Source organism: Anser brachyrhynchus, assembly GCF_964034855.1.
Source record: "Anser brachyrhynchus genome assembly, chromosome: 1".
Lineage (NCBI taxonomy): Eukaryota > Metazoa > Chordata > Aves > Anseriformes > Anatidae > Anser > Anser brachyrhynchus.
Window position 1 is genome coordinate 138463979 of NC_137694.1, and position 24417 is coordinate 138488395.

General features: G+C 39.8%; 1 protein-coding gene across 1 annotated transcript; it reads right to left on the reverse strand.

The window, feature by feature from the left end:
- Positions 1 to 1400: 1400 nt before the first annotated feature.
- Positions 1401 to 24417, reverse strand: XG (Xg glycoprotein (Xg blood group)). Its single transcript, XM_080587181.1, has 9 exons — positions 24082 to 24417; positions 13340 to 13381; positions 12849 to 12905; positions 9088 to 9123; positions 6567 to 6632; positions 5634 to 5690; positions 4924 to 4962; positions 4518 to 4637; positions 1401 to 3215 (listed from the first exon to the last, which is right to left on the reverse strand). The coding sequence occupies exons 1-9, from the start codon at positions 24140 to 24142 to the stop codon at positions 3199 to 3201; spliced, it is 495 nt and encodes a 164-aa protein (XP_080443307.1). The 5' UTR covers positions 24143 to 24417; the 3' UTR covers positions 1401 to 3198.

A 24417-nucleotide genomic window follows, 5' to 3' on the forward strand; every position in this document is an offset into this window, starting at 1 on the left:
TACTTAGCCAAGAATGGTGATTTGAGACTGCGTCATCAAGGAAATTACATGTACCACTCAGCTACTAAACCTTTATTTTCAGCAATTTGTGTGTGATAACTGGTGAGTTATGAGGCTGTCCAAGTTGCAGCGTTTGTTCCCTCACATATGGGAAGTATTCTAAAAAAGATGGTTCTAGTTCATTGCTCTAGTAGTAGTGGCAGAGGTGTTCTAGGAAGAAAGGACATAAATGCATAGGAAATGAAGCTTTATTTATCCAACGGAAACAAAAATTTCAGGAAATGTGTTGATCATCTGCTTACATTGCTTACCTAAACATTAGAATCATAGAATCATTAAGGCTGGAAAAGCCCTCCAAGATCATCTGGTCCAACCATCCCCCTGCCACCAATGTCACCCACTAAACCATGTCCCCAAGCACCACGTCCAACCTTTCCTTAAACACCCCCAGGGACGGTGACTCCACCACCTTCCTGGGCAACCCGTCCCAGTGCCTGACTGCTCTTTCTGAGAAGAAATGTCTCGTAATTTCTAACCTGAACCTCCCCTGGCGCAACTTGAAGACATTCTCTCTAGTCCTATCAGTAGCTACCCGAGAGAAGAGGCTGACCCCCAGCTCCATTCTTACAAATAGCAAGATTGCTATTGTAGATACCTTTATCGGCAGATTTATTTCAATTAGGGGACTTTATAATCAACAAAAGCAGTTTCTTGGTAATTTAAGCCATGTTTACACCCAGATGTTTTTCTATTTTGCTGGGGTACCAGCAACACTTTTTATAGCATATGCTAGACTTAAAATGGCAGAGCCAATAATACAAGCTAGAACTCTGATGGTCTAACAACTAGTTTATATTCCTTCCTTTCCCTTGAGATTTAAATATGTTAGAGCTTCCCTACATAAATACCAAACTGATGGAATAATTACGCTAGTTAAGAGGAAAATTAGCACTGAAAATTGTGCCTGCACACCAGTATATTGGTGGCATGTTGCTGTCATTAGACCAAAATGCGTCAGAAGGTGAACATTTGGTCAGGGTTTTGTCTAATTCAAGTTCATGGTGGTTGCTCAAATTGTCCATAATAAAATCTGCTTTTTCACTAATAATAACAAAAACAACTTCTACTGAGTAAGAAATTGGTTTACAAATACAATGAACAAATTTAAATCACTTGTAATAATATTTCAAAAGCAAAAATTGGTATGCTCTTAATAATGCCTATAAATCCTCCTGTGGACACTGATCCTGAAAAAAAAAAAAAAAAAAAAAGATTCTTAAGCTGTTTTTTTTTTTCCCCCTAAAGTCTTTAGTAGGTCACAGATCACCTTGGATATAAAAGGTATCAGCCAGCATATATTCCATAAAGTAACAAGCAAAACAAACAAACCGCACATCATCTTGGGTAAAACACTGCATGTGTTTATTGAAAATTTTCAAGAGAAAGAAGGAAAGTACATATTTTTATTGTTAACAAGCAGCTGACATCAAAAGTACAAAATGTTTTAACATTTTGTTAATCAAAACTTTATGTCTACCTGGAAAAACATATATCATTTTTTTAATAAATATTAATGTGGAAAATTTATATTTTTAAAGAAATAGCGTGTGTACTTGAAAACCATATTAAAGTATGTTACCATTCATAAGTTGAAAGTGATAGCCACAGAATTACTCATTCCTTCATGTGTTGTCAAGGTGTTTCCGTATTTAAACTGATGTACATTATAATTTCTTACTTTTAGGATCAAAATAAAGATTTCGGTAACCTCCTCAGCAACATAACAATTTCAAGTATGATGTAGACAAAATAGTATTTTATTTTACAAAAAGTGTACTTTTTCAGATGACATCTTTCTCTCAACAATTTAACAAACACAAAATCATGTTTATGCAATCTACATGCAATTTTAGTAAGAAAAAGCATCCTTCATGTATAAGATGAAGACAAAACACATGGATTTCCTCTACGCTTTTAAGTTAGCTAAAATATCTGTACTGTAGAATTATGTCAGTAAACTACTAGTTTTGCCAGCTTTTCATCTACTTTTCATTCATTTGCTAGTATTTTGATTCAGTTAGCTACATGAAGACAGAGAAACTGGAAAAGTGTTAGTTTTTGTTGATAGTCTTTGTCTACATAAGAATGTTTGCTAACACAGTCAGGCTGATCAGGAACGAAGGGGAAAAGATGAAACAGCATTGCTACTGAAATTGTAAGTATCAACCACATCTCTGCTAAAGGATATGTATGAAATTTAAAAGTTGGTGTGACTTAGATTTTATAGGACAAAGTGACACAGACTGGTTCTAAATGATTCCAAAACCTTTGAATATAGTGTTCCTTTACAGAAATTATTAATAATATGGTTCTTAAAAAAAAAAAAAAAAGTAAAAAACAAAAAGCCAGATTGCCTTCATAGGCTCCTGGAGCAGGCAGATAAACGATAAACATAATTTATGGCAGATTCTAGTTCCTGAGAAGAGCTAAGTACCATTTCAATAATAAATAAATAAATAAAATCAACTTGTTTTCCTATCATTTTTGTTATTTTAAACAGTGGTTCATCAATGTATTTTTCTTTTCATGATGTATTTCAAAATTAAGAATGAATTTTCCATCTATAGCTCTTTCTACTTTGCAAGAATTCAGACATAAGATACAAAATAAAGGCATGAAAATTCTTAATCCTTTATACTACTTTAAGTTTTCCTTAAACATTACAGACAATACAGAAATATGCTGAAGAAATCCAAAATGTATGAATGGAAATGGCAATTTCCTTATTTCTGTTCTATCAGAAAGATTAAGTATTTTGGCTAATTTAGAAAAAAAATGTTCATGACTCAAATGTTCAAAGCCAAAACCTTTAAATTAAATTTTAAGCTCGTATACTTGATATCTGTGTTATTTAAAATAACTTCTGAATCAAAATATTTATCCATCATTTATGAATACACATCAGATAGTGCAATACTATTCCTGGACATTTTAAGTACATCTTTGATGATGTAAAGCTCAAGGTGTAAGAGTAACATCAGGTCAAAGAGAACAGTATTGCAATGTCTTAACAAAACGCTCATCAGAGGAAGATATTTTTGTCAGAATTATAAAGCAGAAAAAAAAAGTCAGATCTGTGGGCTGAATGTCGCCAACTGAAGGAGTCTGTCATCAGCGGACAGTTTTCATTTCTGCAGCTTACACTGTAGCCCCACCTAAAAAAAAATGAAGATTCATTCATTTCTCCTCATCATTTTTCCTACGGATATGCTATGCCAGTTCTACATCAGCTGCTTTCCATGCTCTTTTTGCCCCCATCCTTTTGAGACATCAGGGGGGAACCTTGTACCCCTAGAGAAGTATGGGCAGCCTTTCCCTTTCCTCCATTTCACTCCCCTTTTCAGAGGTCAGGTGGGTCACTGATTGCCTCATCATGCCTCAGTTACACCCCAGCTACAGAAACAGAGGAAAAAAAATGACAGGACCCTCAGGGCACGAACAGGCCTCAATGGCCCTGACCAGCCACCCTCAGGGCATCCCCAGGCCTTGCTGTGGCTGAGGATGTCCCCCATGGATCCAGGTGAATGTCCTCTGTGTAACACTGTCCAGGGAGCACCCGGCCCCTCCACAGCTCCCCGTGGCATCTCTAGCAGCCCTCAGTCTAGCAAACCTCTTCTGGATGAGGCTTTCTGAAGCACCAGGGAGATACTGGATCTGCCAGAAATGCCTATGGAACTTGTCTGTGCACATCCTGCATTTCATTCATGTCCTAAAAATCTGGTGGACTTTTTATCGTGTGATAAATATGTCTTAGCTGTTAGTCCCATTATGGAAAAGAGAACTAAAATTAGAAGTTTGAATTGACCTGTATTGCAGCTAAGTGGGGCTGTTCCCAAAAAGGACGTTCACAGGGCAGCCTGGGCCACAGCCTGACCAGCGGGGTGCCACCACACTGCACATAGTAGAGGCAAGCAGAGCGGGATGGTGATGACAAACAGGTCCTATGTGCAATCCACTGATCCTCAGGGGGAGACAAAGCAACCAGCCAAGCCCAAGGCCAAGCTGAGAAACCCAACAGCAATCCAGGACCAGGGCTGGGGCAGGCACGGTGCAGATGTAGACCAGGACAGGACAGAAAACCCAGGTCTGAGCTGAAATGGGGGCCCTGGCCAGAGGAGGTATGGTGATGTCCCAGGTGAGGCTGATCTGGGTGACTGAGGCTGGTCTGTGGGCTCAGGGCCACAACACTCAGTCACCTCTGTGGCTGCAAAGACTTCACGTTTCACAATTCCTTTTAGTCCTTTCAGCATGCTATGGCTTCCTATGCTTGTCCTTGATGAGCCATATTAATTATCAATATCTCTTAGAGACCACTGAGATTGTGTAGACTTTCAAATGCCGTCATCATTGACCTATCTCTGCTCTGACTGATTTATTTATTTTTTATTTATTTGTAAAATTCCCATCTACTTCAGTGCTAAATGAACCCGGAAAGTGGGAAACCAATTTTGTCTTACCACGTGGTTTGAAACAAAGTTTGTTGTTCTTGTAAGCTGTGTAGGCAGCTATTGATCCAACAACTAATATCACAAAAGCAGAAATTATAGGAGAGGTAACTCCAGCTATTAATCCTGAATCTGTAGAAAACGAGAGAAAAAAAAAATCAGAGGCACTGAAATAGTATCACTTAAGCATATTCCCTGCTAAGATGTGTTTTTGCAAAACTTTGAGAATTGTTTGGTGAAACACTGGAAATCTGTTAAGTAGAATTAAACAGAAGACTGGAAATTATGTTACATGACAGCTAGTGTGAAAACAGTGTCATACAGATCATTTAGTATATATACTACTTATATAAGGCTAACATTTTCTTACTTTTCATGATGAACTGGAACAAATTGTAGAATACATTATTTACTATACCTGTGTTTCCACCGTGATTGAAATGATGCTCTTCTTCTCCTGGAATAGAGGGTGAAGTTTCATCAAGAAATGCCTTTCATCATGTTTTGAGAACAAAGTATATACTCAGCAAAGTGTGATTTCATACAGCGTGAAATTGGGAAGCTAGAGTGGGACTCTGTGAGAGAGGAGCTCTGCTGATTCTAATCCTGACTCGCACTGGTGTTGGTAGGAGGATTAACCTCCCCTCCTCCAGCCACTTCATTTCTGAAGAAGAATATTATCTGAAGAATATAAAAAAAAGAAAGGGTAATCCTTAGCTGTCTACATCAGGCTGATTTAAAGGAAATAGAAGGCCAGTACTGTACTCTCATTATCCTCTACTGCCAGACAATCAAATGATTTATGTCAAGATATAGACGTGATGCATTTACTTTCAGTTCTCAGCAGAAGCCCCTTGCTTTGGGACTATCCAAGCTGAATTTGAAGGGATTAATCTTGCAAGGTGCTGGTTTAGCCCTGTAAGGCATTTAGGGATTTGTTTCAAAAGATCTAGATCTTCATGCTCAAAGCTGTGGTTTGTGGAGAAAGGTGGCTAATCTAAATAAAAATAGCAGAGTCTTGTGCTACACTGTTGGTGACAAACAGATTCCTGCTAAAGCAAAACCATCCAGCTCTTAATTGTAAATATTAGGAAAAAACTGCAAGGAGAATTGGCAAATAAATACTACCTGCTATGTGCGGTGGTAAGGGCTTCCCGTCGACGAGATCTAAGTCATTAAAACCTCCTGCAAGACAAAAATTAGGATTTCTGTTGGAAAAATATCTGAACAGTGGTAACCCCTTCAGCTCTTTTCTACTGTTCTAGGGAAAGGTGAGGGACCTTTGAAATCCCACCAGCTACATGGCAGTGGGCCAGGTGCCTTGCACAAATAGTCACCTGTTCACATTCACCCAGAAGCTGGATAATGAAAACTGTTTTTGGCTACCCGTTCTGAGCATGAAGACATGCACGTTTGTAAATAAGTGCTGTATTTAGGAACCCAGAGTTTGGACTCAAATCCCAGCAGCTCCTGCAGCGGGAAGTCAGTGGGTCCCTTCTAGGCAAGACTCGGGAAGGGCACGTCCACAGCTCACCACCACAATCATACCAGAAGTAAATATGGGGTACATGGTAGTAGCTAGGATTGATGTACCACTTCCACTGTATTTAGAGAGTGTCTAGGACTACATTCAAAGCAATATAGGGTTAAATCCATCTCCCCAGTCCCACCTGTTGTATGCCCCAGAGCCATCTCACATCCATATCTCAGCATGGATTTGTACATAGGGTTATGCACTCCATGTCGATAGATGTCAGTTGAACCTTAGCATGGTTCAGTGTGTACATATTCATAATGAAAGGACAAACAAGAGAAGTATTAGTCTCCTGCCACTTAGGAGTCAACATCCTACATTTGGGGTAGGCAGAAAAGCTTTATGGTGCCATCACAAAAGCTCAGAAAGTCTTTCCAAACACTGGGTCAGGAGCAGTGATAAAAAAGGAAAATAGATGTAAGGGATGATAAAAATTATGTATAAAGAAAGAATAAGAAAGTAAACTATTCAACATATCTGCTCCAAACAGCTCAGTGGTAGATTTTCTTAGGAGAAATTATTCTTACCAGAATTACTGTGGCTTCCTGGTCGTGGTGGAAGAGGTGGGTATAAAGGTTGTCTTGGGATGTCACCTATTGATAGTAAATAGTTAGATGGTTGGACAAGCAGAACTGACAGCTGTAAATGAAGAGTGTAATAACCTGGGATTTTGTACCTATTGCTCATTTGTCCTCTGGCGAATTTAGAAAAGAACCTTGTCACTAGTTAAAAAGTCGCAAGCCCTCTATCAACAGTAAGTAGCTACTAAATCTAATTAGAAAACAGAAAGGAAATTTTTCAAAACTGAAACAAGAGAAGAACTCAAAAAATGTCCAATGAAAATATTTCATGTATTTCTGGCATGTCCTAACGTTAATCAGTGCTGACAGCTGGAAAGAACAGTATGCTACTGTAGGTGTCAGCGGTGCAGCTACACATAGCCAAGAGAGCAGCTTTTGTTCTGGGCTGGGCAGGAGGCAACAGGTTATCTCTGTGCCCTCAGCAGGTATTACTAAGAACATCACATTACATTAGTTCATCTAAAATATGATGAATTCAACAAATACATGATGAATTTTCTACTCTTAAACAGTGCAAAATGTACTCAGATTTCAGCTTTGTTCCTTAGGACTTTGTGCTGGCATTTAGTCTTAATTCCTGCCAAAGTAATGGGAAGAGGTGCGCTGGACAGAGAGGGATTTGATTAGCAGTAGCAGTTTCCAAATTGCACACAAAGAGCTGGAGCAGCGAGGCCTGACCCAAGTAGGATGCCCAGGGCTGTTCCTTTGCATACACAGCATGGGCCCCCTCTTGCTGTCCCTTTTCCAGCCAGGTCAGTAGCTTATTTAACTGCTCACATAGGCAGCAAATTTACATCTGGTAAACCAAAGCTAGGTCACGGAAATAAATAACATTTTCCCTCCCTCTCCTTAAATCTTTCTTTCACCTACAATGCATAGCAGATGCACTTTTATCACGTTTTCTTCTTGTCTAGATGCTAAACATAATACTTCTGCTTGTAAATTTTATGTTCTGATTCAGAAAATTATTTAGAGATATGCTCAGCTTTCAGCATGAATTTAGCCTACTGCAGCCAATAGATTCTAGGCACATTCTTAAAGCTTTTATGAATCAGACTTTGCCTAATTAATTCTATTTAATAGAAGAAGAGACTTATCCTGTTCTAGAACCATGTGTACTGACCTAAGACTCAACACCAAAGTGGAAAACTGTCAATCCCATTATTCGTTCTATTATGATGCTGCAGTTATTCAGTCTTCCTTAAGCACAAGATATTAGTAGCTATTAGATATTAGACATATTCTATGTCATAGCTGCTAAGAAAATAATGTCACCACAGCTATTGATAGAGGTACATATATTAATCTCATTATACCACGTATGAATATCAATTAAAAACATGAACTGAAAATGGACTAAAGGGAATCAAGGGAATGGGAGGATGGCTATTACTGAAGATGCTTAAGTCATTCATTAATAATTTAATCAACATACTAAAACAATCCTCTCATAAAAATAGTCAGTAAAAACTTGCAGGAATGGAACAATTACTATGAGCAGGAAGAAGTAACAGCATAAAAAGGGGACTTATCAACAAAATTAGATTCCGCTCTATAAAATGCAGACTAACGCGTCATTCAGCACAGGTACAAAATGTCAGAGGAGAATCTGGAAGTGGGAAGGAACAATGTAAAAGGTATGATCCTCTAAGACTGAAATATGACTAAAACAGACAGCTGCAATAGGAGTCATAATTCAGAGGCTCTGTGATATGGGCTAGGAAATATTATTTTCTTTTGTGTAGCCTTGATTCAAGTGGAATTTTATGCCTTGATTTAAAACTACTTGCACTGTAGGTTATTTCAGTGTGCAAGAACCTTTCTAGAGTATTTCACGTCCTTAATATACCTCCAAACACACCAAGTAAAATGTGGTACAGAAATTTCCAATGTCTTGGATGTGATATATTTACACAGCTCAATACAGTATTGTCAATACTGCCTGTATGAGGTTTGGATGTTATAGAAATACCTGGAAGTTACAGCAGGTTACAACAGCTTGACTGCCTCAAGCCTACACTGTCATACATCCATCAGTGCTTATCTCTAAACCACTCCTTCCTGCACTTCTGATTTGTGGTCAGCAGAGCTAAAACAAGCTCACAGCTCTCTCCCCACTGTTACCTCAGATTTCTAAACTTCAGCAGATTCCCTTCTGGAAGCTGAAGGAACTACTGGCATTATCTGCTGTCTTCAACCTTCCGCCAGAGGCTGCCACCCTGGTCCCTCGTGGCTGACTGGGCAGTATGGCCACTCCTTAGCCACAGCCGTGGTGGGCTGGCATGGTGATGTGAAGCACAGCTGACTTCTGTCCATACAGATTGAACAGCCTGCAGGCTCCTATAGCTGGCAGTTGGACACAGCCCATCCTACTGTCCCCACTCTTTTTGTACAAATTAGGCAGACTTCAGAAAAAGAGTAAAAAAAAAAACAAAAACACACATATCTGAGAAAAGAAAGTACTCACCTCCACCAAAAGCATCTCCTAAATGCAGATCATTGTCTGAAAATGAAAGGGAAGAAGATGTAGAGAAGTCAGTAATACACTGTTCTTGAGGGAAGTGAAATGTTAGCTTTTAACAGAAAATGTAAAACAATTTTTGACAAGGAACTGTTTTTCAGGTCATACCCACAAATTCAAATAAGATATTCCACTTTTCTTGAAAAACTTTACAGAGCTTAATATTTGCCCACAAAATAATAGACAAATTATATCATACTTTCCACTCAAAATACAAAGGATTTATTCCTTCGTAAAAAAATCTTATAATGGAATCAAGATCAGTACGTCTTTAGTATATGTGCAAGATACATAAATAAAATCAGTTATATTAAAATATTAAAATGTATCTGGTTATTTTATTTTATATTAAAAAAATTTATTAACATCTATGTCTGTAGTTGAAACTTGTATGTGCATGCTTGGCTTGGGTGTAATTTGTTGCATTGCAAAATCGGAATACCTATTTCAAGAACAAATCCTGGGAAGTAATAAACCTACTTAGGGAGAGAGAATTGAATTAACTAATTTATGTAAGGGTCACGGTGAAAGAAAAAAATTGTGCTTCAAGTGATCATATGCACCTGTCTAAGGTTGAGCGACAATCTGTTTTTCTTTGGCTGAACTATAAAAGTTTTAGAATGTTCTTAAATGTCTGCATAGGCACGTTATGCAGTGAATCACAGGCTGTTGCCATTCCCCAGCACTGTGCATGTGTCTCACAGTGCCTGGAATGGAATTTTCCATTAAATAAACAATTTGTCAATGAGCTGCATAAGGTGCACAAACAAGAGGAATTCCATTTCCAATGTTCCGGTGTGGATATGAGTATGTGGGTGATATTTTAGGGTATGTTTGGAAATGACAGTGAGCTCTCAAAGGTCACTGACTTATAGGCAGAAATACATTACTGTCCCTCTCTTGCTCCTAGTTAATGTGGAGTGATAGAAAAAAAATCAGAAGAAAAAGCAAAATCTACCTAGATTTTCATAATGATGCTTATTGCCACACGTATATATATATTATAAATATATACTTTTTTCTTTATAATGCATCATGATGCACAGGTCTGCCTTCATGTGTTCTTTCCATCCAGAGGGAGAAGGAAGCTGCTTTTGAACAGTGTCTAGTCTCATTATATATAAATATATATATAGAACATTTGTGTAACTTCTCTGAAATGCTTTGATGTCACCAGGAAATTTGGAAGGAAAATAATCAAATTCTTGCTACATGAATAGGTTTCTTCTTGTCAAGCCAGGTGTTAATTCTGTCTGGGTCTGGCCAGCAGAGTTGCATTTCAAAAATACCTTTATGTGTAAAAGGTTAATACTGTAAGAAGCAATAAATTGCAAATTGGATTCCATTTATTATCAAGATTAAGAATTCAGGTAAAATGCAGTGTTCCACTTAGGAGCCTTCATGCGGAGATTTGTTAGAGAAATGCTGAGGCTGGCATGAATGAAGGACGAATGGAAACGTGTGTCTGTAAGCACAAGAAGAAACAGCAGAACAAAGGGTTAAAAGAACAGACTATAAAAGTCACCATTCCCTGCAGTAAAATTGAGGAATGCGTTGTTTCTGTGAAAACCAGCAAGCCTGAGCTCCCATAAGGCCACAGCAGAGATAACTTGTCAGCAGGAGAAAAGCAGAAGGGCACTCTAAAGCCAAAGGTTGCAGCTTATCAGCCATACCATTACTTTTCCTGTTAGCCCACCCAAAAAGCAGACTAGAGACATAGTCTGTATACCTCAAACAAGCACAAGCAGACAGTGGACAGCAACCCAGCCTAAGGTTCAGGGAGTCTGAAGGAAGCAATATTATGAAGCAAAGGACCTTTCCATAATAGCTGGTGACTCCTGCAGGGTATGAAAGATCTGCCCGTAAACTAGCTTGGCATTTCTTATTGAGAAGAACCACAGAGACAGGATAAGGGCTCAGTAGCTGGTGTACCTTGTCCCACATTGCACATGATGCTCACCAGACTACTGGAGTACACACATCTTGGTGCTCCCGAGTATGCGGGTTTGAGTGTATGACAATCAAATTAATAGCAGGATGAGCGTGAATGGCTAAAATCAACGTATGTAGAGATTTTAAAAACACACTTCACCTTTCCCTTCTACTGAATTTTGTTACACTGGTTGGGAACTACCCACAGGAGTGCTTCTACTCAGACAGAGGTTCTCGTCTGGGAAGCGGAGGACATGGCCTGTACCACACTCTACCAAAATTGTCATCTCAGCCACACTCACTTCTCAATGATACTGGCTGAACGAGACACAAAGAAAACCCTGAAGTTAAGATGAAACATCAGGCAGATGTTAGGACATACTTCTGTATCATCTCTGTGCACGTTTCCAAATCCAGTAATTTACTTTAGCACTTTTTTCTTACTAGTTTTAATTGCTTTTAAACTCCCTGAAATTCTCTTTAGTGCTGGGAGAGATTCCAAAATGGTCTGGAAAATACGGAGTTCTTCATTCCCAATAATTAGCAAAGCTGATTCAGGTAGGGCAATCATCCCACTGCTGCCTCTCTAACAGATTTAGGAGTCCTTAAAAATTCAATTTCTCTCACCTGACTGGGGCAGTATCACCATAGATATTGACTTCTGACTTGGCTTCCATATGTTACCTTTGAGGAAACTCTGAGGAAAGAGTCTTCCAGGTCTTCAAGTAACCTACTTTAAATGTCTATATTAGGATGACAACTAATCCACATTTAGGATTACGCGAACTGTTCCTAGACTTGATGATCTCTCCCCACTGACTTTAAAGGAAGCCAGAACAGCTAGTGAAGTAGAGGACAGTGGCTTCACAGTACATTGCAACAGATACTACTAGCCTAGGTCAAACAAAGATTTTCTTTGCAAAAGCAAGTGGGAAGGAAGAATGCAACCATTGCAAGATTCAGTAGCTATCACATTCACAAAACACTGCCCCCTTTGTTCGAAGAGTGAACCAACATCATGTGGAACATGTAACTACTTTCAAGTATCTAAAACTTAATGAATATTTATCCAAGAAAAGATTGAAGGTTGTTGTGTGGGTTAATGTTACCCAACATTTCCTGATTCAAGCATTTTGCTTGATAGTCATAAATTTCCTTCAGTGTAGTTTAGGTGTAAAATGTCTATGTTGTCGCAAAATGTGCTGTCATAAATATGCATGTGGTTTTATTGTTGTTTGGGGTTGGGGTTTTTCAACAGCAACAGGTATTCATTGAAAGTCATAATTTTTCATCCTCAAAATTACAGCTAAAACCTTTCAGTCCTCTCTGCTTTTACCAGTTTCCTTTCTTTCTGACACAGTCATTGTAGCAATCAATACAAGATAATAGTCAAGTCTGTTATTAAGCATTAGGAATACTTTTGCTAAAAGAAGAGGTAATGCAAAGAAGTAGAAGAAGAGTTACCCATTTTTAGCTACAGTTACCCTTTTTTATACTCCCCAGGAATGTCAATCCAGGCTGGAAAAGTATTGAGGATCTTCAGGAAATAAAATGCTATCTGTAGCCAATCATGCTTTAAAGCCTTACTGGAAGTAGTAAAGACATGTAATTGGTAATTGTCAAAAAAAGTACTTACTTTATATACAGAAGACAGCTAGTATTCACACAAATGATCCCAGCTATGGCATATTAGCAAATATAATCAAAAATATCATGGGAGACAATTTCTACGTATTGGAATCAGTTATGACATGTTCATTGTCTGTATTACTCACTCAGCAGAGGCCGTGTTGGTCTTCTGATCACTGTTGGCTTCCTGGTAATTATGTCATCTGTGGGACCCAGTGACATACCAAAAAACAAGAAAATCTTAAAATTGTTCAACTTATCCAAAAAACAAAGTATCTGCAAATCTAGAGAGCTGCATAAATTTTTATGCATCATGGCAGAAACTAAAAAGGAAGGAATATATTTCCAAGCCATGATCTTTTTTTTTTCAAAGAAAAATTTAATTTAATGGCAAAAACATTGATTTGTTTAAAACAAACAAACAAACAAAACCAAACAGAAAAAAAACCAAACACCACAGCATTTTCCAGTTGTATGTAAATTAAAAACCTAGCATTATCCTGACCTGTAGACTTTTAACTTAAGTACTAGCTACTTCGTGTTCCAGTTCTCAACAAAAAGAGAACAGACTAACAGACTTAAGATTTGTTATTAGATTTAAATGCCATAGGAAAATAAGGATAGCAGATTTACCTACCCGGGTGATCGAGAGCATCAGCTAAGTCAAAGTCACGTTGACCTAGAAGGAAGCAGAGAACATCAGCAGGCAGGCATCCAAGACCGCTGATAGCTCTGGACAAAGCCAGAACCCCACTCAGAGGCAAAAGGAAAATCCATCCAAACAGGAGCTGGCGTAGAGCAAGCTGTCAGCCGCTGTCCCTGCCCCAGGCAGCCCTGAATGACCACGCTCAGCCAGAGCTGTGAAGCTCTGAAGCTCAGTTTTAGAGATCAGCTTTCCTGGCATGCCTGCCTTGAGATTGCTTGTCACCTGAACCAACTTTTTTTTTTCCTGTAACATGTGCCAGCACTAATATATAAAGATGTGTTTACCTAATTTAGTTTCCACTGTACCTCAGAAAAATAGGAAAAGGGAGAAAAGAATCCTTCACGTTCTGTCTTAGGTGACAATGATGTCATGAAATGTCACAGCAGGAAAATGATGAGTATCCTGCCCTTCAAAGTTAGCAGGTAAATAAAACTGGAAAATATTTAACATATGTGAAGCAGAGCATACAACTTTGGACTGAGCAAACAGGTATTCATCCGAGATTTCCATTCCACTCTCTACAGTCTGCCACTGTCCTTTTAATACGCAGCCTTCGTGACTCACCTCTTTGTAGAGAAAGTATCTGTTAGTCCTCACGTGGACTGAAACTCCATCATTCCTGGGTTTGCATGCCAAATCAAAGCTCAGCATGCATGAGTCCATGGTAAGCCACCATGCGCCATGGCTTTCCTAAGCAGGTGTGCTTTACGTGTCTGTCAAGCAAGTCTCTTGATCTGCGTCTGTTTATTAGCCTGCCTGAAAGGCTTAGTACCTAGCCTTCGACTGAAGTGTTTTTCTCGGTAGGTCTCGAATGCCTCACAGCAAGAAAAGTGGCGTTGTTCAAGCAGGGAAACTGAGGAGCAGATGGAGGCTGTCACAGCCGCCCCGGAGCAGCAGCGCTCGGTGTCGGTCGCTGCTCTGCGGGTGCTGGCAGGCTGCATGGCGTTCCCCACATTAATTACTGCTCTTCAGTAACAGCTCTTGTCTGTGTCAAAGAGCTCCTGGAAAGATTAATTATCAGTGATAAAACACCGTGTGATCCTCAAATAGAAAGCAGCACTCTGAGTATAAGGTGAGACCACTTTGATTCCCGTGAGGATTTTAACGTAAGTTTGTGAACTTAATTATAGCTACTGTCTGACGAAAGAGATAAAACGAGGCTGGAATGCTAAATAGCGAGTGGCCTCTGAAGCAAAACCATCTCTATAAAAGAGCATGGCAAACCCATGTTTGAAAAGGAAAAGCAGATAACAGCATAGGGCTATCCCACTAATGTTATTAGGGTACCATTTTCTGTCTTTTCGCTTGACCTGGTTGTGGAGTGTCCCTTTCCCCTGCCCTGGCCTCTCAGCCAACCTAGCCGGCCAGGTCCTTAAATGGATAACACCCTAATGCTCTGACAGGTTCTTATTTTTATATGAATCAATTAAATGCATAAAAATACCAAGTGGCTTCCTCAGACAACATTCCCTGACAGGGTCCTGAGGCACAACCACCCCTTGCTGGCCCTGGGCCTGCCCGTGGGCTGTCACAGCCCTGCCACTGCCCTGCCCCTGCCATGGGACCTGCAGGCCGAGGGGCAGGCCCTGCACACAGGCTGACGTCCGTGCTCGACCTCAGCCCAGCCACCTCACCGCAGTCATGCCATCCCTAGTGCATCCTGCTTTTAAGACCCATATGTTCAAATTATGGTGTGTTTTTTTTTTTTTTGTTTTTGTTTTTTTATGAAGCATTTTTTTTAGTGCCAGCAATAAGAGTTCAGTCTGAGTGTCCTTTGATTTTACCCTCTGGACAAATCTTCATTCATAATCAGCGTCCTGAGAGCTGAAGGAGGCTGTCTGATCTGAGCCCTGCTGCACGGGAATGCCACTTCTCATCAGAGTGAGTCATCAGAAATAGTTTTGGAAGCCCAAAGAGCTGTTGGCCACACCAGCTCCTTTGTTACAGGTCCTGACACGCAGGAACTAAGGCTACAGAAAGCAGCTACTGAGGTCCTAATGCTGTAAGGAGAACTTGACAAAATCATCTGCCGAACGACGACTATGGGAAGCTTCTGGGTGTAATATTTCTTTGAAGTTAGGAGAAGGAAAGAAAACTAAAGAATGGAGGTCTCAAATCAAAAGGGATGGTGGAATGAAGACAAGATGATGCAGATGCTTTCAACTGCATGAGAACCAAAGCAAAACAGCAGACTGAAACGATTACTGGCATCTGCCCTTCTCCTGGAGAAAAACTAGGTTTCCCTGTTCTGTTGTATGTGTGCTCCAAAAAGGTGGGAAAAGACCAGAGGTGTTGTTTTGAGATGGCAAGGAAGAAATAGAAGACTGACAGAATTTTAAGAAGAGAAGAAAAGAAGCCTGAGAATCTCCTGCAGAAATTATTCAGGTTGATTTTTTAATTATTTCTGATGATAAATCAAATAATAAAAAGAAACAGACACTAACACAGAATGACTGGGAGTAAGAAAGGAATCTACACTGAAGTCTCTCTGGCTGTGTAAATATAAGCCTTGACAGATGGGCAGTATGTGGACATCTGTGTAGCATAGTAAATGATATTCCAATAAACTGAAAAGATTGCTTGGACTTCCATCCTGACTTCCTCTGATAATAACATGAAATGGCCGCAAGGAGAAAAATGTTGTGGAGCAGAATTTTAAGTGCTCATTACCATTTCTGAGGCTGCACCTAGACATTTTAAGAATCTAATTTTGGAGGATAACAGATGGTTAAATAGCTGAACAGCCCAGATTTCATCCACAAAATGGTGGATCTAAAAACAAACACACATTAGAGACTCAGACAATATTTAGCTCAATAGGAACTGCAGTCACTTCAGGGAACTCTGAAGATAAATGGCATCAGAAATTAATTAGACAAGCTTCTTCACAGAACAAACAGGCCAAAAGAAATTTGACTTTCACCTATAAAAATCGCCTTTCTGGACCAGCTTCCATGATAGAAACAGCTGGAAATTTACTGATGAAAATGAAAGAAATTTCAGTAGAGAGAAATCATTTTTATTCCTTTGGATTTATATATACATATAAATTTATATATATATATTATTTTTAACACGGATGAAGTTATGAAAAAAATTAGTTATGCAGGATGTGCTGTCTCAGAATTATCTCTGTTATTACTGCTTTGGGCTAATATGCTATTTCTTGGCATCATTTCTAGCCTTTCTTCTGGGAGTATCCCTGTTTGTACTGAGAAATAAAATTATTGTAAAATTGTTTTTTGTTGGGTGGTCCACAATTATTCTTGACGTATTATTTTAGAAAATGCTTATACACTCCTGCTTGACACCACAGAACAGTCTTTATCTGCAAATGAGGAAATGCTAAGCTAAGAAAGCAAAACTTCCAGATGGATATACAATTTGTATCGAGAAAGGAGATGTTTTAATGATGTTTATATGAGCTGCTCAAACACAATGAACTATACTAACAGCAGGACTTTTGCTGGCAGTTTCAGGCTTATTTGGAATGTAATTCCCTCATCTCCACCAAACATATGGAGCTGTGCCAGCAGAAGTTTCAAGTGTAGACCTGGCTTAAATTGCTACCACTAGATTTCCCTGTGACAGCCACGCAGGCGAGAATGGACTCCATAAAGCCAAGCGTCAAAACACTATCACTCAAACTGCGGAGTTACTACATTTATTTTTACAGGCATAATTCTTTCAGGCAGGACACTTGCTTTCACCAGTGCCCATACTTTCTGTTAATCTTTTTAGTACAATGTGTGGAAGGCTGGTGATATAAAATCACTGTCAGTCCACTTGCTCTGCTCTAGAGGGTGTTATGATTGCTCTTTGCCACAGAGATAGCAAGGCAGCTCTTACTAAGTTCCCTTGATTATAAGGCACGTCTTGCTAAAGCAACATGGAGCTCAGGTCACCTTAGCCCACCAAGGCAGTCACTTCCTTGCAAAATCATGTCCTCAGGCAGACACACACTTAATATTCATTAACTTTTGCCCATATGAGCTTTCTGAAAGTGTGATCCAAGTAACTAAATTCCAGACAGCAGCATCTTTTGCCTATGATTGAATTTATAACCTAAATATTAAAGAGATCCATTGCCTTTTAGCTGTGTAACTGATTGATTTCAAGAGTCAGAGTTCCCACAGATTGAGGAGACTATACACAGAACAAGGCCAGGTTCTTGCAGGTCGATGTTACCTGTCAGTCACTATGACTGTAGTCAAAATTTTTCTGTCAAAACCCTACCACGGCATCAATCTGCAATTCTGAAACTCAGTAAGTAGGCTCAGTCCTGCATTGCATCCATATGAACAAAGCTCATGGCCATTAAAATGACACACATTGAACCAAGACAGCTTAAATATTGTTAAATGACAGTCAGGTTATAGGTCAAATGAAATGAACTTATCAGGCATTTAATACATATAGCCTAGTAATTAAAATGAATCTTAGATACATGAGAAAATGTGTTAATATGTGCATATACATCTTACGGGCATACATCTTTAATGTGCATATATATGTTAGATAAATTCTTTTTCTCATTGAGATGATTAACTTAATGGGCTTTCAGTGCATCGATAGCAGTCATGAGTGGGATAAGATCAACTGTGTTACAAATAAACTAGAAAGCAAAAAAAAAAATAGTCACATGAGCTAGCTAGAAAGAGAAAATAAGTTGATTTAACATTATGTGAAAACAAGGAGAAAAAAAAAAGGTTTCTTCAACATAATTAAATAAGAATTGTTCTGCAAATACAATGAGCTTAAAAGATTATGATGCTGGCAGAGACTGAGGAAGAAATGAATGACTCACAAGTGAGAAAAAAATATCTGAAGAGGAACAATATGTTACCTAACTCACTCATGGGACTTATGTTCTGTTTAGCAGAAATGGTAAGTTATTCCTTGTATGGATCATTTCTGATTATTATACAATCATGACACTTATTTTCCCTGTAATGAGAAAATAGTATGTATTCTCCCAAGTCTGTGGTTCAGAACATCCCCGTTTACTGGTCCAACTTTACTCAGGAAGTAATTAGGTTTGTTTAAAGGAAATTACTCATATAAGAAAAGTTGTGGAAGAATGTAAAGGTTTACGCCCCAGAGTGGACACTTCGGACGAAATCTCAGTGAGTGAGTACTGTTTCTTTGATGTAGTACTCTCATGATCCATATTTCCTGATGAGGTTACTGTAGCTTTTCTTTTCCACCACGGCCCTTTCATTCCATAAACAATGATTGCCATTTCAGCCCCTTGATGGCGTGGCGGAAAATGAGCGTGCTTTAAAATCTGTAATTTAGATCCAAGTTCCAGTCTATAGACCACAACATATGGACCTGATTATTGGTTTCATGTGTTTTGCTAGGCCACTTCTGTTTATGTTTTGAATTCAAGGGAAATTAAAAGTCTCTCTCACTTATTCATACAAAAACACATTTAAATAATTACCAGCAAATAAGATATATTAATAAAGCAAGTCTGGAAGTACTCCTTTAGGTCTGGGCAGCATGGTCTCATCAAACACTAAAGAATAACTTCTATTTTTATAGTGTTTACTTTGCCATGGACAAATAGCAGCTGTTCAAAGGTAGCTACTGTTCTTTATGATGTGATGCAGCCCGCATACAAAAAATCTAATATATATATAATTTTCTGTATTTTGCTTCAGAGTGAGTGCAGAATAACCTGGTTTGTCCTGTAAAATTACTGGCAGAGCAAAGGATTTGGTATCTCTAATGAAGCAGCACTATATGCCTCTGCATCTTATGGAAGCAGAACATGGAAACTGAGATTTTCAGCCTTGCGTCACGGGGAAGTGGAGCCTATGTCATGGCGTGGGCTGTTCAGCCAAAGCATCTTGCTGTACATGCGTGGTTCATGAAGCTGCCATCCCATTTCAGCCATTTATTTCGAGTGTTAACCACAGTCACATTTCGTGAGAGCTGCTCAGGGAGGTGGTCCCAGAGAGAGGCCTGTATGCGGGTTCCTACCGAGATGCTGTGGTGCGGCACAAGCAACTGCTGTGTTTGGCTCTCAGGGTGACAAGGCACTGTCTGAGCACCCACTGGCTAATCCTCACATTCCCTCGGTGGTAGTTTAGAGACAACAGGGGATGCTGAAGATAATGCAGGAAGTCAGGGAGACGCCAGGCCTTGTTTCTTCTGTTGCTCGCAGAGTGCCTTCTCATCCCACCTCCATCACCAGGGCAGTACTAGAGTTCGTGTACTACCTTTAGCTCGTCATCAGGCTGGAAGGGCGGCACAAATCTTGGTAGTGTTATTCCATAACTGACAACAAACAAAATTTTTTTAATTTTTTTTTTTAGAAATTCTATTGTGTAGCTAACCCTGTGTTCCTGAAGTCACAGTACGCCATCTGCATATGGGTCCCGGGGGTTAGTAACACCGCCAAGTCAAAGTGGGTGGCCAGGGTGTCTCATACGCATTCTCTGCTTGTGCTTTCAAGATGCAAGACAGCAAAGACGTTAGGCCTACAACCTCTCTATTTCATGCCATTAACAATGTGTTTTCTTTAAAACAACAGGGCTGAAAAGAGTTGCTGGAGGTCAGCAAGCAGGTCTGTCCAGCAACAACATGTCTGCTGAGTCTCAAGAGCCACCCCTCCTCTCATTTGGACTAAACGAGAGAAACAATTAAAATCCCTTCACAGAGATGAAGGAGCCACTGGAATGCACAGAGAAGCCTCTGTGAATGACCCTGGGCAAAGAGAGATGGGGCATTAGTTGGCACCTGAACTTCAAAGCAGGGAAATTGGGAGAGGATCTGGCAGCAGAGCCCTCAGAGGGAACAGAGGCCAAGACTCCCGGCGTGCAGAACACTCCGCAAACCTGGGCTGGATTTAGCCTTCTCTTTGATAACACCATGCTCAGGGAACAAGCTGCTCTGTAAAATCTTTGTGAATGGAAATATCTGACTCGTATCTCAATTTCTGCCTCTTGCAGATGCCAACCTGCAAGGAGCAGTTGCAGTTTTGCCGCAACATAGATTGTGATCCGAGGAGGAGGGGGCGGGTTGTGGCTGCTAACTCAGGGCTGTGTGAGGAGTGTATGCCTGGTTCCTCCACTGCTGAAAGACCTTGGACACAAGAAGGGACTTTGCTTTATTTTGTCTGCTAATCTTAGTGCATACTCTGGCTGTTGTTTTCATTTAATCTGGAGCATTGTTGCTCCACATTTTTTTATAGATTCCTCAGGAATTCCAAAATCCATTGATGTCAAACAAAGCATACACAGCGGAAGTTGGATCATTATATTTTCACAGCTCATTCAAGTTACTTCTTTCAATTGGGATGGCCTATCTCACTTTCAGCTGGGATGACCTATCTGGCTTCATGAGATACTGTACTACAGAGCAGATTTTAGATAGTATTTTCCATTAACAAACATGGATTTTAGCCCCCACATGGAAAAGAAGGAAGATTCTAGAGTTAAAAGCGAAGATCAAAACAATCTGGAGGCGTACTTTTACTGATTTTTGATCCTGAAAGAATTATGGCATTTAATAATTTATTGCCCTCAGTGGGATTGAAAAGGATCGGCAGTTGCCATTGCAAATGAGGGAAAAATACAGCCTGAAAACAGGCAGTTTGGGCACTTCTATCAGGCTTGCAAAGTGGCAGCAGTGTTTTGAAAAGTGAACTAGAGAAGCTGAGTAAACACCGTGGTTGTTAGCTTTTCCTGAGCTTTGGCATTGCGACAGCTCTGCTGATATTAGTGTTTCAAACACTTCAGGTATGCTATCTATCAAACTGCAGTCACACCCTGGGATGGCAGTGCTGACATGCCTACAGAGGATAGCAGCTCTGCTATTGGGAGTGAAATAGTTTTGGTACTCAGCAACTAGGGAATTCATTGTCTGGTATATCCCTGTGATACCATGAGCACCTCTGCACGTACACAGGGACCTCACACAGTGATGGTCAGGACAGGAGCTTGATGGAATAGAAGAAGATAAATAGGACTGGGCTTTGCATCTCTCCCCTTCTTTCTTTTAACTCCAGTGAAAACTACATTATTCATAAAACTAAGTCATATAGTGCCTGAAATCCAAACAGGTCTGTAATTTTCTCCCTGCAAAGTGCTTGTATAATTATCACAATTAGTTTTGAGTCAAAGATCTTAGTAAACCTTAGGTGGACAGTGGTACATTGTTTATTGGCTAACAATAAACGCTGTTCCCTTTACCTACATAGCACACAACATCCGATGGAGCAAACTTAACTTGTCTTAAACATCATCAACCTTTGCGCTGTCTTTATTACTAACTAACGACGTGACCTATAAGTTGGTCTTAAAGAACATGGGTACGTGGATTGTACCTATAGTGGGAACCCGAGGAGCATTTCTGAGCAGTCAAGTCTGAGCAAGAGTCCCAGCTTCATGCAGGAGGTAGACCTCAGGTCAGACTGCCTCTCCCTGACATGTACACACATGGTGAAAACTGAAGTGTATTGCCCAAATGGGACATTCAATATATCTCAAAGAGGTCCACAGCCTCACTTACTGGGGGACACTGGGGGACTAGGTCTCAAGCTGTGTCTTTCCATGCCCTAAGTGGGATGTGTAAACACAGCTGAAGCTGAATTACCACAGGTCAGCTGAACCATAGTCATTGACCTGTGACATCAGTGTGAGCTTCAGTGAAGTTTCTTTCATTTGGGTTGGGCTAAAAGCAACTCAGGCAATTAGCTGTTGCAGCTCAGCTTTTGTGGGAGAACTCATGTAACTTGCCTAAGCTTGAAAATAACAAAAGACAAAAGCGCTTGAGTAAAAGCATAGAAGATCACAGTAAGCATGCAAGTTTCTGAACTATATCAGGTCTCACTTTTCTTGAGCACTGTGGTCCCTGGTTATGCCATGTTTCTGCATCAAGCCAGTCCAGCCAACTACCTGAATACAGTCTGAAAAAAGGAAACTCTGGATCGTAAGGGGACTGATACGATCTGGCCTGGCCATAGTGGCACGGCAGTTTCTAGCAGCTCCCACAAATGGTTTACAGCTTAGATCAGAGTGCAGGCTTCACGTATATGCACCCATTTGGGTGAATCATGCCACAGACTTTCCTACCATAAGGACTTAGACCAGCTTTTCACTGGCATGCCCAAGCTTTTCCTCATATGATGTCCTGACTAGGACTGAGAGGTGTTTCCTGTAAATGTCCATGGAACATGGTAAAAACTTTGATGATAAAATTCAGTGGCTGTAGCAATAGACTTAAAATAATTCATTTTGCTTTTCAAAAGTGGATGAAATAGTTTCCACAGGCTTGATACTGTGCCTAAAGCCCTCAGCAGCTTGTAGCAATGACTTCTCCCCCAAAGCAGGGCCTGAACTGTCTCTAAATTAGCACATGTGTAAAGTAAGAACGGTTAGCCTGACTGTGCCTGTAATTAATGTGATGCAGTATATGGAAATTGACTTGCACATGCTCAGATTATTTAAGCAGAAATATTCAGCATGAGACCTCTCCATAACAAGAAAGACTGCATGCCAGTAATGAGAGACAGTGTGAATCATCACTGTTCACAACACACTGTGGGGCAGGCCATCACTGTCCTGCTGCTCTGATGTTTCTGTGACACATTACTTGCAGAAGACCTCCAAGTAATTCCTCATTAAAAAAAAAAAAAAATAAGTATATGGAAGCAACCACTGAATTTTATGATCAAAGTATTCACCATGTTTTCAGGGACATTTACAGGAACCATTTCTAATTAAAGGCAAGGTTCTTCCCACTGCTCATCATTGCAAGATCTCCCAGGGACTCCGTTTACAACCAGACTGGTAAGAGAAAGAGCAGCAGCATCTACTTTATAACTAGTGGTTAATGATTGGCTTCTTCCTGCAGTCAAACGCTGTTCTAAAAGTATTTGCATTAGTACTTGTATATGACAAAGGAAATGTTACTAGTATGCTACATGGCAGGTGCACGCAAGGACAATCCTATTTGTTTTGATATCAAAATGAATTTTTACAGAATGTTTTGCTAAAAGAAAATTACTTTAGAATTCAAAACAAACACTTAATACAAATGGATTACATTTTCCCCAACTGCTATTCATTCTTCAAAATACATGTACAAAATGTATTCAGTTCTGCATTACTCCTGCATATAAAGAAATATGCATGCCTGTGTCTGGATTTTATATATTCAAGAATATGTTGGTTAAGGTTAATAAAACAATACCAGTATTAAAGCCTGAACATCTTAAACTGCAGCAGCATTTGTTTTTACAATATACCTAATATATTGCGAAATATCAACAACCAAGGAAAGCTCTAAAAACATGAAGTAAGCGTTTGGCTATGGACCTTTCTGGAAACATTTTACAGCTTCCATTAGAAAAAGTATATTCTCGAGTTCAAGCTTATTGGTAATTTTAGGAGAACAACACTATAGAAAATAAGGAATGATAATAAACAAACTCCAATCAGCGTGATCATAGATCATCAGAAATGATCGCCGCAGAAACTGCAGAAGTACTTACCTAAATATTCTCGAACGCTTCTCATGAAACAAAAGCAACAATCCTAGTGATTATTTCTAAATAAACAAGTGTAGTTGTTGAGGGGCTGGGGTTTAGCTTTCTGTTGTTGTTTTGTTTTTCATTTTTAATAACCACACCCTAGAAATAAGTCAAGGCAAAGGTCACTTACCTCTTACGTGGACTAGAAGAAAGCCAAGGCACAAGAGAAGGATTCTTCTGAATTTCCCCATGGTCGTCTATGCAGCGCTCTGATTGCACCGATTTTTTTCCAGGCAATGACGATAGACGTTGGCAGTGCAAAGCTTTGAGGGGACGCTTTTAATCAGGGGCTCTGTCCAACTAGGTCACTCACCATCCCACTCAAGCACTGTGGAACAGAGAGACGTCCCCAAAAACCGAGTCTGGTGCAGGACAGGTAACAGAAGCAGACGGCCCCACTGTGGCAAAGCCACGCGCAGCACCGTAGGTGCCACCTGCCCACTAAGAAACGTATTTATCGCCCAGG